Here is a 15,487-nt window from a genome sequence, read left to right as displayed (position 1 = left end):
TGCTGGTACCATATCAGATTTATTGGTTACAAAAACTGACATTAGACCAATATTTACATTTTTTCTTTCGTATCATACAAATAATAAGGAATGATAATGCATTAATACCCAGTGTTTTCTTTTATATGATTCATCATTGGTTTTGTTTTGCATAAATAACTGTTAGCAAAAACTTTATATTCTTTTAGACTTGGTAAATCTGAAAGGTTTAATTATTTTGCTAGCAAGTCTAGGCTAGCTGCTTATTGATCATAGGTTGATCATTAGATTACACAATTTTAGGCAACAATCTAATTACTGATCACAACAACTTCATAGAAAAGCAGAAAGAGCATTTCAAAATTTTGATTTATCTAATACATCATCAACATAAATAGGTTCATCATAGAAAGTGGACGGAGATGAATGATACAGTAGTGCAGACACCCAACAAAATACTGTCTGATAAATATCAAGATCATATAGGAAAAAAAAAAAGAGAAAATGACAAGCTGCCATTGTACCAAAAAAAAGGAATGACATGGTACTTCTCAAATTACGAAGATTAACAATGATCAAATTGCAATCTAAAACCATATCTCGGATAATAGGTAAAACAGTATTTAGGTCATAAATCATACCAATTTCCAAGGTGAGTAATTTTAGCTGAAGGAAATTTGGATTTCAACACCGAAGGAACATTCCCAGAAAAGGCAGGAAGAACTGCAAGTAAAATTGTTGCAAACTTACAGTATTGAAAACTTTAAACTGCAGAATAAGAAAAATATATAAACCAATACAAAGGCACATTATAAATTAAGTCATGATATTTTTATAAACAAGTTCATAAATGGCCCAACATGAATGCATAAGGTAACCACGAGAAGAAACTTTACCGAAATTATAAACTAGCTTCAATTGTTTCTGCACAATTCCAATGATTCTCTATGTTTAGGACCCAAAAATGGCTGATAATTAATAACAATTGCTACAACATTTTACCATTAAGTAGGGAAGGAAGAACAAATGTCCAGTTTAAAAAAGTAAAGTGAACAGACAACTGCATGTCAAATAAGATGGTGGCGCATCGAGATTAAGACCTTCTCTGACCATTGCTGAAACAATTTGACTCAATTTTAACAGTTCACCTATTTTCATACAGCATAATAAATCATTAATTGGATTGAGGACTCTTCTCTTAAATCTTTTTTCTAAAAAATAAAAAATTATGTATATAAAAAGGATTTCTCATACAAAAGCTAGGTCCATCGTATCGTGCTAACTGATGGTATTGGTCATGGGTAGACCAGTACATACCGATTGGTACCAGCATATCGTACATTGGGATATATCGATTTTAGAAAAAAACTGAAATTTTTTATAAATTCAAAAAATCTCTTTTTAGGTTTTTTATCCTAAATTAATGGCAATTTTATCGTATTTAACAAAGAATAATGTGTGTATGAGCCATAAATAATGTATAAGGCTGTGATTAAGTCTAAATGCCCCAAATTTTGGCCTAAATGTAAGACAGTAGACCTAATTGGGACTACCGCAAGAGAATGACCTTAACCATCTTTAATCTTTATAAATATGCAATGATATGCCTCTAATTATATGAAATAATAAAGAAAACATAAAAAGAAGCTAAATACCTTAAAATTAGAGAGGAACTCCATCAGATCCCAAATTTGAATCCCTCTTTTATCTAAATCAATAGCTTAATTACTACAAATCATCGATTAGAAGCTTTAATCACAAGCGAGAGTGTGAGAAAGAGTCTGAAAGAGAGTGAGAATGAGAGAGCTAATGAGAGTGAGTGAAAGAAGGGCGAAGGAGGGGGGATTTAAACCCCCAAAAGAGGGCCCAACGGTCAAATTGACCATTGGGGTCAAACTTAACCCTTTTCATATTGTTTCAGGCAGTACGCCAAACGTGGAACCCACACTAACCTGAAGTTCAGATCTGAAATACCAAATTAGCTTGAGTTGTACAAGATTGCAACACAAAAGCATAAGAGAAAAATATTACTAGTGAGAATGAAAAGGATAATTAAGCACTAAGGTACTCAATTCTCGGCAAGTAAAACATCACTCATTTAGTTGTCGTTTAGTTGATAATGAAGCCCATACAATCCTTTAAGTCCATTACCAATTTTGATTTCAATATAAAACTTTCTTGCTAGCAAGGAATGTCCTCTCGTGTCAACCAGCCAAATTGATCACTATTGTAACGGACTTAGCTGGTTTTGCCTAAGTCGTGCGGCACCCTTGCGTATCCGTCCACATGACACAACCTTTATTTACAAATATAAAACAGCCACCAATCCCAACTAAACTGGGGTTGTTAAACCTTCGACCGTCCCTCTACATACTGTGCAAAGCATTAACAAAACAAAAGACACGAACATACATAAGCATTACATCAAATATCCTGTTTAGAAGTTTGTCCGTAACATTCTCCCCCACCCATTCCTTCAACGTCATAGTCGAAGCCTTTGCCGACACTGTAACTTATCACCTTTGCTAAGTCTTCAATCTTCTACTCCAGCTGCAATAGACCTCTTGGCTCCCAGTTGCTCTACGCTGCTGTTGTTGAGTAGTCGAACTTTTGACCCTTTGTTATGCAACTGTTCAGAGTTTGTAAAGTCTGTTTGTAATTTGCATTGTCTATGAAGTGTTTTCGGAAATGTTTGCTTGTGGATCCCGAGTGAGACGTTTTCTCTAACCCGTTTTCTCGTTTGTAGGTCCTAAGGGACCATGGGAGGCTTCGGGGAACCTGACCTTTGCGGACGGACACGCAAGGGTGCCGCACGACTTAGGCAAAACCAACTAAGTCCGTGACACATGGTATCAGAGTGGGACAAGCACTCATAGAAACACTTGGCATGCAAACGTGAGGGACCTAGCGGGGCTGCGTTGAGGGCAGTCAGCACACACGCGATCGTTTGGGGGAAAACGAGCATGGAGATGTAGGAAAAAGGAGTCGCTCGGAAGAGCGGGCATCTGAGAGTGACATTCAGACGAATAGCCAACCCTTTGTGCAAGAGGCACCACGAGGACAAGCAAGCTGGGAAGAATGCAGAGCACACAAAGGTTAGGATGGCTTAGTTTGAGCTACGGCTCAACGTTGACAACTATACTTGATGGTGCTCAAGGCAAGCGAGGCGCTTGGTAAAGGATGAGACCATGCAAGGTGGAATGAATTGCTCAACGACCGAAAGAGTTGTGCAAAGCTCACAGAGGTGAGGAGAATTGCTAACTCAAAGAATTCGGTTCTCATGCAAGGGCTTGTATGCGGACGATGGAATGTTCGTGGCCATCCCAAGGCGATTGAAACTCGGCGCCATGGAGCATTGAAACTTTCTCTTCGGCATGTGAAGGATACGTCCGTAGGAGGCTGAATTATGCAGCGAGTTCAGCATGTTGCTAGGCCTTGAGTGGTGCAGCGGGGGCTGTATTGACGTGGAGTCGCAATCTAGCAAGTGCGTTTGCAGGAGGCAGAACAATGCGCAGTTTGTTCAGCAAATCGGAGTAGTCCAAGGGGATGGTGGTCTCCGAAACGAAGAGAGATGTTGCTCCAATGGGATAGATATCCAAGAGGGATAATTCTCGGCTCTCCAGAGGGAGAATCATGTGCAACAGACTGCACATGTTGAGGAAGAGTACCTCAACAAACAACAACTCCACGAAGCTTAATGGACCGAGCAAGCGGCGAGGAGTCGTCGCATGATCTCGCTTGAGAGAATGCATTGGTGGATGCATTGCGAGATCAAGTGGGGGAGCAACTCAAAGCAACACAAATGAAGGCACACTTGAAGTCGATATAGATATCGGACTCAAGGGAGAGCTGACCCGTGGAATGGTGGGCACGAGGGCCACCATCAACTCAATGCAAAAACGAGAAGCGAAGCAACTTGGGTGTAACTTGTCAAAGTACCCAAGCCGCATGAAGGGAGCCGGCGTAGAAGATGGAGCATGGAGCGAAGGCATAGTGCTTTCCTTGGACAGAGGTTAAGGACATGAACTCTTGCAGAGACAAGAGCAAGATCGTGTTGTTCCATGGGTCCTTCATTCTGACGGAGCGGACTCATCTTGCATGGTGCCAAAGACGAAGGGAGCTTCTGGGCACATGCACCTTATCTCGGAGAAGCATTTGTTAGAGGAACTAAGACGACTCAACTTGCAGAGGCGAAGTTGGGTTCAGAAAAACTTGGCACAGGGCAAGAGGACGCGGAGGCGGGTACTCTTGAAGAATATGCCACGGTGTTGCCATTCAAGTTGTCATAAAGAAAGCGGTGCGCAGCGGAGATTGTGCTGGTAGGGGCAGAGGCCCAGGATCCAGACAATGGTGCACCATTTTCAGCGAAGTCGATAGACTTCGGGAGCTACTAGGCGACGGACTGTCCTAGAGCAGTGCTTCATCTAGGTGCGACCCAAGAGTGGGTGGATGAAGGTCGATTGCCAAAGGAGCGAACAAAATCAAAGTTGAAGGAGACCCTACGATGTATTGGCAGAGGCCACACATGGAGGGATCACAATTCGAGTTCATCCCACAAGGATCAGAATGCAATGGAGATGTCACCAGGAGACGACATGGTGCAGCGAATCGTGGTGGAATAGTTTGTGACAATGCGATACACACGACATAGTCCCGTGAGGGACTAGATCATACGGAGGTATGATCGGGAGCTACTGGAAGCTCCACTTCGGTGAACAACACGACGGCAAGAAGGGCTATGGATTCAAGGAGTGAAGGTCATGGTACCGCAGAGGCGGATCTTCCGTGCGTGTATCGAATTTTGCATCGGATGAAAGCCTTGGTCATCAGTATATAGGAGCTGTGTTACACCAAGGAAAAAGTTCTAATGCAAGTACTAGTGAGTCCCATGGGAGGGACTTGATAATGCAGAGGTATGATCGAAGCAGTTGGAGAGCTGGACTACTCCAGAGCCCATATTCGCTTAACGGAGCCCGGCAAGTCAGAGGACAAGGTCGAGTAAGCGAACGTTGCTACCAAGGAAGCTAAGGAGAACAGAATCGGTGCAAATCCTACAACGTGATGGCAGAGGCCATGCATGGGAGTTGCAGTCTATCTTTCCATCGACCAAAGGAAGCTGCTTGGAGAACACAGAGGTGTTAAAACAGAGGGTCGAAAGGGGCGAGGAAGCGACGACGAGTCCAAAGGGACTTAGCTATCCAAAATCAAGCATCAGTTAGAATGGAGGTGGACTCGGAGGAGTGCCACATAGACATACCTACTGATCGTGAAGAAAAGGGATGCAGATGCGAGGCAACGGATAGTAGGGCTATGGGCATGGCAACACCATGGTACCGTAGAGGCGGGACTTCCATGAAAGTCATTAATCCCTTGCTCTCATGGAAGGAGAGCGCTTGGTCATGAAAGGGGCCTGGGAGGTGGAGCATGCAGAGGCAAACTCTAAGTACCGAGACAAGGTTGAAGGGCGGAGGTCAAGGAACTTCGTAAGACCGGTGTCAACAAGCTTCTCATCAAGATAGCCGAAAGTGAAGGACTTTGGGTCATGCAAGAGTGCACGACCAAGGAACGAAGCAGGCAGTACGCGGTGTTGTACCTTTGCTACTCAGTGGAGTAGGCGGCCGGGTTGATGGAGAACACAGTACAATCCCATAGGCAACTAAAACTACTAGAGACTTACTCCAAGTTGGGGTGAAAACTTCCTGCATTCCAGAAGTTCGATGGCATTGAGAAGGTGAATCACAGTAACTAAGTCAACGCAAGGAGTGCAAACACTTCAAGTGCTTCAGAAGTGTGAGCAAAGAGCAGGCGAAAGCCAGTAACCAGCTAGATGCATTGAGTACAACCTCGAGGAGGCGGGTGAAGTCAAGTAACTTTTGCCTTCTCAACTCTTAAGAGAAAGGGCGAAACCGAGTACCCCAATTCTCTTATCTATCCAGCAGAGGAGCTCTGCACAGGTTCAAAGACCCTTCGAAGATAATGGAAGATAATAGTTGTCAAATCCTCACCAACGGTGATCAATGCTACTGAGAGTAGATTGTCCGCTTAATTTCCCAACGAAATGCCAATCGAAAGCAGAAGTGATGCGAACCTACTTGGAAGTGACAACTAAGTGAAAGAAGAGTCAATGGACAAATTTTGTGGAGGAAGGACCCAAAACTTCAGAAGTTTGCGAGGCGATGCTCGTTAAAGCTCCAACAAGCATCCCCCCAGTTCAAGCAGCATGAGGCATTTGAGAGACTGACGCATAGTAAGTATAGTCTTTTCCTTCATCTGAAGGATCCGCAAGAACCAACAGGGATCAACATAACTCAACCAACCCCACACTAGAGTTAGAGTCATTGGCGAGTTGAAGCAATATGGCGGATCAAAGGTTCGACTACTCAAAAACAGCAGCGGAGAGCAGTTGGGAGCCAAGAGGCACATTGCAGCTGGAGCAGAAGATTGAAAACTCAGCAAAGGCGAGCAGTTGCAGTGTCGACAAAGGCTTCGACGAGGACGTCGAAAGAATAAGTGGGAGAGAATGTCACGAACAAAGTTCTAAATAGAATGTTTGATGTAATACTTGTGTATGTTCGTGTCTTTCTGTTTATTCATGCTTTGAACAACATGTAGAGGGACGGTCGAAGGTTTAATAGTCCCATTTTAGTTGGGTTTCGTGGCCGCTTTAGGCTTGTAAATAAAGGTTGTGTCATGTGGACACTTGTGAGAGATTTTCGATCTGTAATTGACCATTTTGACCCTTTGTTGTGCAACTGTTTAGAGCTTGTAAAGTCTATTTGTAAATTGCATTGTCTATAAAGTGTTTTTGGAAATGTTTGCTTGTGGATCCCGAATGAGGCGTTTTCTCTAATGCGTTTTCTCATTTGTAGGTCATAAGGGACCATGGGAGGCTTCGGGGAGGCTGACCTTTGCGGACGGACATGCAAGGGTGCCGCACAACTTAGGCAAAAACAGCTAAGTCCGTGACACCACAGTCTTTTTGGTACGGTCAACAGCTCCAAAAGTCCCACAGGCTTCCGTTACTCCATCTTGTCTTGTTGGCAAGTGAGGCACGTTCAAACATATTCCTCCACATCAGTCCCCATCTTCGGCCAGTAGAAGGCCCTCTCTACGAGAGCCAAGGTTCTGTGAATGCCCAGATGTCCAGCCCAAAGAGAATCGTGACACTCCCTTAAGAGCTCACGCCTCAAATTATCCACTCGAGGGACATAAACCCGATCCCCTTTTTTGTAAACGAGTCCCTCCTGGACCTAAAATCGTCGTGCCTTGCCTTCTTTGATGAGCTGCATCAAGGTTACTGCTTGGGGATCACTGTACAGTCCATCCATGATCCTGGAAAGGAAGTTGGAATGCAACTGACATGCTTGGCCTCTGCGCTCCAATTGTACGGCATTCACATGCTCCACTTTCCGACTCAATGCATCGACCACGACATTTGCCTTTCCGGTCTTGTACTTCATTGCCATATCAAACTCAACCAGGAAGTCCTACCATCGTGCTTGCTTTAGGGAGAGTTTCTTCTGAGTTTGGAAATAGCTCAAAGCGATGTTGTTTGTCCTCAGCACAAATCGTGATCCAAGAAGGTAGTGTCGCCAAACTCATAGACAGCGGACCACCGCTGTCATCTCCTTCTCGTGCACCGGATACCGCTGCTCGGTCTCGTTGAGCTTACAGCTCTCATAGGCCACCAGATGACCCTCTTGCATGAGTACTCTCCCAATAGCAAAGTCTGAAGCATTTGTATGGACTTCGAAGGGCTCCCCATAGTCCGGCAATTTGAGCACCGGTTCTTCCAACACAGCAGCCTTCAGATCTTGGAACGCAGCTTCACATTTATCAGACCACCTCCAAGGCTGCTCCTTCTTCAGCAACTCCGTCAATGGAGTTGCATGCTTCACATACCCCACTAAGAAGCGTCGATAGCAGTTAACGAATCCAAGGATGGATCTTAAATCTGACACCTTCTTTACAGTTCACCATTCCGCAACAGCTTGCACCTTCGATTTGTCCATTTGAATGGAGCCATCACCGATTTGATGCCCCAAGAATAAGATCTATGTTTGAGCAAAGTAGCACTTCTTCATTTTCACAAACAAAGTATTTTCCCTAAGAACCTTGAAAATTATCCGAAGGTGCTCGACATACTCCGCCAGCGTTTGGCTGTAGACGACGATATCGTCCAAGTAGACGACCACGAACTTATCCAAATACTCTTTGAATAGTTGGTTCATAAGAGTGCAGAACGTGGCCGGACCGTTGGTTAAGCCAAAAGGCATCACCAAGAACTCAAACGCTCCATACCTGGTCACGCAGGTAGTCTTCGCTTTGTCGCCTACAGTAATGCGCACCTGCCAGTACCCCGACCGGAGGTCGAGTTTATAGAAATACTTGGCTTTGCCTAATTGATCGAAAAAGTCCGCAATGAGTGGGATGGGATACTTGTTCTTCACCATCACTTTATTGAGGGCTCGATAATCGACGCATAGTCGAAAGCTCCCATCTTTTTTCTTTTGGAAGAGAACTGGAGCTCCGAATGGTGCTTTAGAATTGCGGATGAGACCACCGCTTAGCAGTTCACCTAACTGCTTTCTGAGCTCTGCCAACTCTGGAGGGGGTATGCGGTAGGGTGGTCTCGCTGGAGGCTTCACTCCTGGCTCCAACTCGATATAATGATCCACACCTCTGCGTGGCGGTAGAGTCTTCGCCAACTCAGGTAGCATAACGTCTGTGAACTCCTTCAGGACGTTAGCCACCATAGCAGGTTTATGAATAGCCTTCTCGTCGAGTGTCTCTAGCTTCATAGCGGCCACGAATGTTAATTCACCTTTTCGTACCCCTTTCTTCAGTTGTAATGCCGAAATCTAGTGGGGTTCCTTGGTTCCTCTCCGAGAGACGGTAACCACACAGGGGTCGTTACCTCCCATCATACATAGAGAGTTTAGGAATGGCATTGGCACTAACTTTGCTGCGTGCATAAACTCCATCCGAAGAATCACTTGGAAGTCGTCCAGTGGCACCACCATCATGTTTGTGCTCCCGCTCCATGTTCCGATCTTAATGGGAACTCCCTTTGCCAACCCGGAGATCCGCTTAGCCTTCGAGTTCACCGCCTTCATCCGACTTAGGTTTTTCTCCAAGATCAGTCCAAGTCGCTTTGCTTCTCGATCAGCAATAAAGTTATGGGTAGCGCCCGTGTCCACCATTGCACGGGTTGTTTGGCCATTGAGCTTAATGTCCACATACATCAGCTCGTTATTCCCTGCTTTCAATGGCTTTGACTTCATGTTCACCCCCACTTGACCCCGTAATGCATTCAACAAATGCATTGCTCCCATTCGGGGACCTTGCGACTCCTCATCGTCGCTACTAGATTCTGAACTACTTGAACTGAGGGTGACGACTTTGCCCTTGTCCGATTTGGGGGGATGGATGAAAGCTGTTAAAGCATTGAGTGCCTGTTTCTGTGGGCACTCCCTCACCATGTACGGCCCTCCGCACAAGAAGCATCCGCCAATCTTCAGGGGCTTGCCTTTTGAGCTTGGCCCTTTGTGGGAACTCTTCTTCCTTTGTTCGCCCTTGGGCTCTTTCCCTTGAGAATATTTTGAAGGGCGATTTCCTGAAGATTGTTTCCTTTTTCCCGGGTCCTCAGAGGTAACAAAATCGGTGAGCCTTTCTGCGACAGCAATTGCCCCGATCATATCAGTGACATTCCTTCGATGCAGTTCTTGTTGAGCCCAAGGCTTCAAACCATCGAGGAAGCTGAACAGTTTATCCTTTTCAACAATGTCTGTCGTACCGAATCGTACCGCCCGGTACGGGCGGTACGTACCGGTCCGACAGGCCAGCGGTACACGGACCGCCCGGTACCGGTTCGCACTGTAGCAGTACAGTGCACTGTAGCAATACAGTGCACTGTTGCAGTGCACTGTAGCAATACAGTGCACTGTTGCAGTGCACTGTAGCAGTACAGTGCTATAGTACTACAGTGCACCAATACACTGTAGTACTGCACTGTAGTAGTGCTACAGTGCTCGGTACACCGTACCGTACCGGTACCTAGCCCAGGTCGAAATACCGGTACGGTACGGTATTGCGAACCTTGCTTTTCAGACATGTCCTGTATGTCCAGCATTTGTGCAGAAAATTACTTCACGTAGTCTCGAATGGAAGTACTTTGACGGAGTTGTCTTAGTTTCCTCCTTGCGACGAACTCTGTGTTTTCAGATAGAAACAGAATTCTCAACTCCTGCTTTAAGTCCTCCCATGTGTCCACCTGACACCGACCTATGTTAGATCTCCTCCTAGCGGGTTCGCCACCAAAGTTTTGCATCCTCGTTCAGATACATGGTTGTTTTTGAAACTTTGGTATCTTCAAAATCAGGCCTTGTAGCTCGAAAATACTATTCCATGTCAAAGAAGAAATTCTCGAACTCTTTTGCATCCCTAGTACCTCCATAGCAATGAGGCTCAGGTGCCCTTAGATTTTGTGGCGGTGCAACGCGAGTGTTTCTCCCTCCCACATTTAGTGCCCTAGTGAGTGCTGTCACTTTAGAAGTGAGATCCGCCACGACTTCATACAAATGTTGCATGGAGTCTTTAGTATCATCCGTCAATCGATCGACTAGGGCCTCAACCTTGTCGATTCAGGATTCAGCTTCTTCTTGTGAGCTCTCTACCCCAAGAAGCCTTCGCTGGCCTTGGTAGAGTTCCTCCAAGCTCGCTTCAAGAACATCCAAGAGGGTTTCCACCGTTGTGAGTCTCTCCTTATGGCTCTTCTTCCCGGTTGGCGCTCTAGATTGCGCCTCCTCCGCTCGCGGAGAGTAGCCAATTTCTCGCTCATCATGTTCGCTGCCACGATCCTCCAAAGTGGCTCCAACGACATGAGAGCGAGTTTGCATTTGTAGCCCACCTGCGGCTGCTTGGGGTAAAGGTCCGGCTTGCCCCACCTTGCTTGATTCGCCCCGATGCTTTGCCATGGCGAAATTGCAAAGTTCCTTCGCTGCTTGCTCGAATTGCTTGCCTGCTCTGATACCACAATGTCACGGACTTAGCTAGAATTGCCTAAGTCGTGAGGCACCCTTGCGGCCAAGACGCGAACTTAGCTTGAGTTGCATAAGTCACGACACACCCTTGCAACAACTTCTCGGACTTAGCTGGGATTGCCTAAGTCTTGAGGCGTCCTTGCGACATATACATCCGCAAAGGTTCAGCCTAGTTGCAACCTCGTACAGGTCTCAAAGGACCTGTAAAACAAAAAGTTGATTAGATTGAAAACGAGCGACGGACAAGTCCCGACGTCTCGTAAAGAGGGAAGCTTTACAAGAAATTCAGCAAGCACCTTGTGTGCACAGAAGAAAAGAGAGAAAGGAGGAAACCAAGGACTTTAGAAGATAGAACGAACAGTCGCAAGTCCACAAACAACTGCTCACCAGGTGCCGAGTGCGAAGGCAAGTTCCCGTCAAGTCAACGTGCGAACTTATAAAGATTTTTCAATGCCCGACAATATACCGAAGCCCCATCCAGCCCTATGCCACCCGGGGGGTTCCAGGGTGCTAAGATGGCTGACATTTTGCGCGCTACAACGAGCTGCAGAAAACAGCTTGTGGCATGCGAAAACGAAGCCATTTTGGGGCTTTTTGACCCAGCACGGTGAGCGATCGCACTCTGCGCTGCAACCTGTTCGAACATGTATTTTTACAAGCAAAAACACACAAAACCAAGACAAAACAGGCTGCCATGTCTTTGTTCAAGTATGCAAAGGCGACGAACGATTCGTTAAACGAAGTTATTGAGAGTGCGCGATGACCGTTCGTGACATTATGGCTCTTTTTCCTAGTTGGCGCTCTAGATTGCGCCTCCTCCGCTCGCGGAGAGTAGCCAACTTCTCGCTCATCATGTTCGTTGTCACGCTCCTCCTGAACGGCTCCAACAGCATAAGAGAGAGTATGCACTTACAGCCCACCTACGGCTACTTGGGGCAAGGGTCCGGCTTGCCCCGTCTTGCTTGATTCGCCACGATGCTTTGTCATGGAGAAATTGTGAAGTTCCTTCGCTGCTTGCTCGAATTGCTTGCCCGCTCTGATACCACAATGTCACGGACTTAGCTGGAATTGCCTAAGTCGTGAGGCACCCTTGTGACCAAGTCGCGAACTTAGCTTGAGTTACCTAAGTCGCGACATACCCTTGCACCAACTTCTCGAACTTAGCTGGGATTGCCTAAGTCATGAGGCGCCCTCACGACACATGCGTCCACAAAGGTTCAGCCTAGTTGCAACCTCGTACAAGTCCCGAAGGACCTGTAAAACAGAAAGTTGATTAGATTGAAAATGAGCGACGGACAAGTCCCGGCGTCTCGCAAAGAGGGAAGCTTTACAAGCAATTCAGCAAGCACCTTGAGTGCAAGAGAGAAAAGAGAGGAAGGAGAAAACAAGGACTTTAGAAGGTAGAACGAACAGTTGCAAGTCCACAAACAACTGTTCATCGGGTGCCGAGCGCGAAGGCAAGTTCCCGTCAAGTTAACGTGCGAACTTGTGAAGATTTTTCAACGCTCGACAATATATCGAAGCCCCATCCAGCCCTATGCCACCCGAGGGGTTCCAGGGTGCTGAGATGGCTAACGTTTTTTAGCGCTGCAGCGGGCTGCAGAAAACAGCCCGCGGCACACGAAAACGGAGCCATTTTGGGGCTTTTTGGCCCGGCGCAGTGAGCAGTTGCACTGTAGCACTGCAACCTGTTCGAACATGTATTTTTTTACAAGAAAAACACACAAAACCAAGGCAAAACAGGCTGCCATGTCTCTGTACAAGTATGCAAAAACGACGGACGGTTCGTTGAACGAAGTTGTTTCAAGTGCGCGATGATCGTTCGTGACACAACGATCGAACTAACTATTGGAACTGATTTAACCCAAATGTTAATTGGTACCATTGAAATCCAACTGTTACCAACCCGTATTGATCAGTAATGGTGACCATATCAGGTGATACATGAGGCATACCATCCGGTACACCCCCCTTGTAGTGTACCATCCAAAAATGGTTGGTCAGTGTATCAATCAATAGGCGAACTGATACATACCACTCATCTTGTACCCTTTCAGCTGGTATGTCAAACCATCTCACCAATGCTCATCTTGTACCATCCGAAAATGGTTGGTCCACGTACCAATCAGCAATATGTACCGCTCATTTAGTACGCTTTTAGGCAGTACATCAAACCATGCTCACCAATGCTTTACTATTAGGCAAAAGGATAAAGAAGGAATGGTAGAAAGAAAAAAGTTGTACAGCTTAAATCAAGATGGTATCCAAACATAAAGGCTTGTTTGGCCTTCATTTTCATATAAATATGTAATAGTACTAGCCAAAATTCTTGAGGTTGCTTCAGCCCATCACTAGCACATAAGAGGATTTCTAAAACCTGAATCAAATAGTGATCAAATGCAAATTTACCTGATATTTCAAATGAAAAAGATTGTCCAAAGCACAAATTATTTTATTGAAAGTTATCAACACACTGACTTGTTTTCTTCATGAGCTCAGACCAAGAGGCTCTATTGAGACATCCTAATGGTTAGTGCGTTATTGCACAATTGATAGATCTCCGATTTGACATCCTAATGGTTAGTGCATTGTTGCACAATTGATGGATCTCCGGTTCGACTCTATGTGTAAGTATCTTGAACGTCATTTAATATAATGTAAATTTTAAATTTCTTCCTAATCTTCTTATAAAAATTAACAAAATTAAGATAAGACAAATCAATAAACTCTATATCATAAACAAATTACTTATTAAATAAATATTAGAATTTAGTCACTAACTATTCTGTTAAAATAGTCAGTAGTGGCAATATCATCATTGAACCATTGAATCATTAATATATTTGTATAATTTAAATATCCATTCACCAAGGCACATCTCAACACCATCAAGATAGTCACGATTTTATTATATCCATTATTACTAGTTATTTCCAATAACCAATCCTTAGTTAGTAAAAAACCAATTTAAGGATTGTTCCTATAGCACTTTGTGTTAACCAAATAGAGAGTTTGAATTATGTCCTCTTCCCTTGTCTTATTGTTGTTCATTCCTGGGTGTCAACATTACACCATTGATGACTCCAGTAATCAACTTATGTTGCCAATCCCACTAGCATGTAAGAAGGCATAAGTAATATGAACAAGTGAAAACAACGTTATATTTGTTGTCGCAATTCTCAAAATATACCTTCAAATCTATTCCCCTTGTCTTTATGTAATTTTGCAATTGGTACATTCCGTACCAAATTACTATGCTAATTATGCTGTTTATAATACCATTTCATTCTGCTACAGACATAGTAAAATTAACTGAGACAGGATACAATAGAATTTATGTCATACAATAGTACTTTGTTTAGTTCATATGATTGGTTTTGAACTCAAATTAAGTGTTATCCTCAAATATTTTGAGACAATAAATGAAAATAAATAAATTTTTTATTTGTTTACTTGTTTGTATAAAATTATATGGACATTAACCTGTCCAATACAGCTTGGCTTTGTGAGTAAAGTTGCAGCAGGGCATGACATTAATCTCATTTATTCCAATGTTAAGAGTTATTGAACAGTCATAAGAAACAGCCTCGTGTATATGAGAGAAGGGCATACACTCAGTTTCCAAACCTCAACTAATGCAGTCTGTCACATGTATCACGCAATATGTTATAAAACCTTAGCTATTTACAAGCATCAACCACAAAGTAATCTAAACATATAAACTTCACATTACAATGAAAAATAATCGAAGATGTGATGCAAACAATTTTTTCTCAATAAATAGATATATAACTTTTTAGAATCAAAATGTATCCGTTAATTGTGCAAGATTGTGATCTTAAGGACGTTACCAACCTAAAATATTATATTAAGAGAACTTACTAAGATTCAAAATGTATCTATTTATCATGCAAGATTATGATCTTAAGGATGCCTACAAATATAGAGGATTGAATTTAAATCTTCTTCTAAAAATACCCGGAGTCATTCCAAACGAGTACATCCTAGCAAGAATTTTCTTCTGAAGAACAAGTTGATCATCAAGCCAACTTTGAGGCAAGGGTCCACCCCATCTAGTATCAAGCACAGCAAAAGAATACAGAATAAAGGAATTTAAATTAGTATGTGGTCAAGCTTATAAATTTTGCACAACATTTGATTACCAATCAAAACCATGTATATAATCCATTTCTACTATGTACTGAAACTAAAATTAAACAAAATAGTAAACTCACCCATGCAAGTTTCCCATACGTGACCATGAAAGAAATGCAGGCCCCCCGAAAAAATCATCCAGATCTCTACGGCTGATATTATACCTCTAAAAAATAGTAGGAAGACTGTTTAAAAATTAATAATAATTCCAATTACCTGCTAGAGCAATGTGACAAATCTTGATAATCACTATGCAGACAAATAACAAAGAACTCGTACAAAACTTAAGTAGGTAATATCATCTGATGGAA

The 15,487-nt window shown here is 43.8% G+C and overlaps 1 protein-coding gene across 5 annotated transcripts in view; it reads right to left on the bottom strand.

The window, feature by feature from the left end:
• Positions 1 to 15,487, bottom strand: part of LOC135629622 (alpha-N-acetylglucosaminidase-like) — a 59,082-nt gene that overhangs the window by 33,671 nt on the left and 9,924 nt on the right. For all 5 annotated transcript variants that reach the window (XM_065137252.1, XM_065137253.1, XM_065137254.1 and 2 more), the window contains 3 exons: positions 15,257 to 15,342; positions 15,000 to 15,094; positions 621 to 702 (listed from right to left, as the gene is read on the bottom strand). In XM_065137252.1, the coding sequence (XP_064993324.1) occupies positions 621 to 702; positions 15,000 to 15,094; positions 15,257 to 15,342 (263 nt within the window). The remainder of the gene's footprint in view (positions 1 to 620; positions 703 to 14,999; positions 15,095 to 15,256; positions 15,343 to 15,487) is intronic.

Source organism: Musa acuminata, chromosome BXJ3-1 (genome assembly GCF_036884655.1).
Source record: "Musa acuminata AAA Group cultivar baxijiao chromosome BXJ3-1, Cavendish_Baxijiao_AAA, whole genome shotgun sequence".
Classification (NCBI taxonomy): domain Eukaryota; kingdom Viridiplantae; phylum Streptophyta; class Magnoliopsida; order Zingiberales; family Musaceae; genus Musa; species Musa acuminata.
The sequence above is the reverse complement of the archived record's forward strand: the minus strand, read 5'-3'. Positions and strand labels throughout refer to the sequence as shown.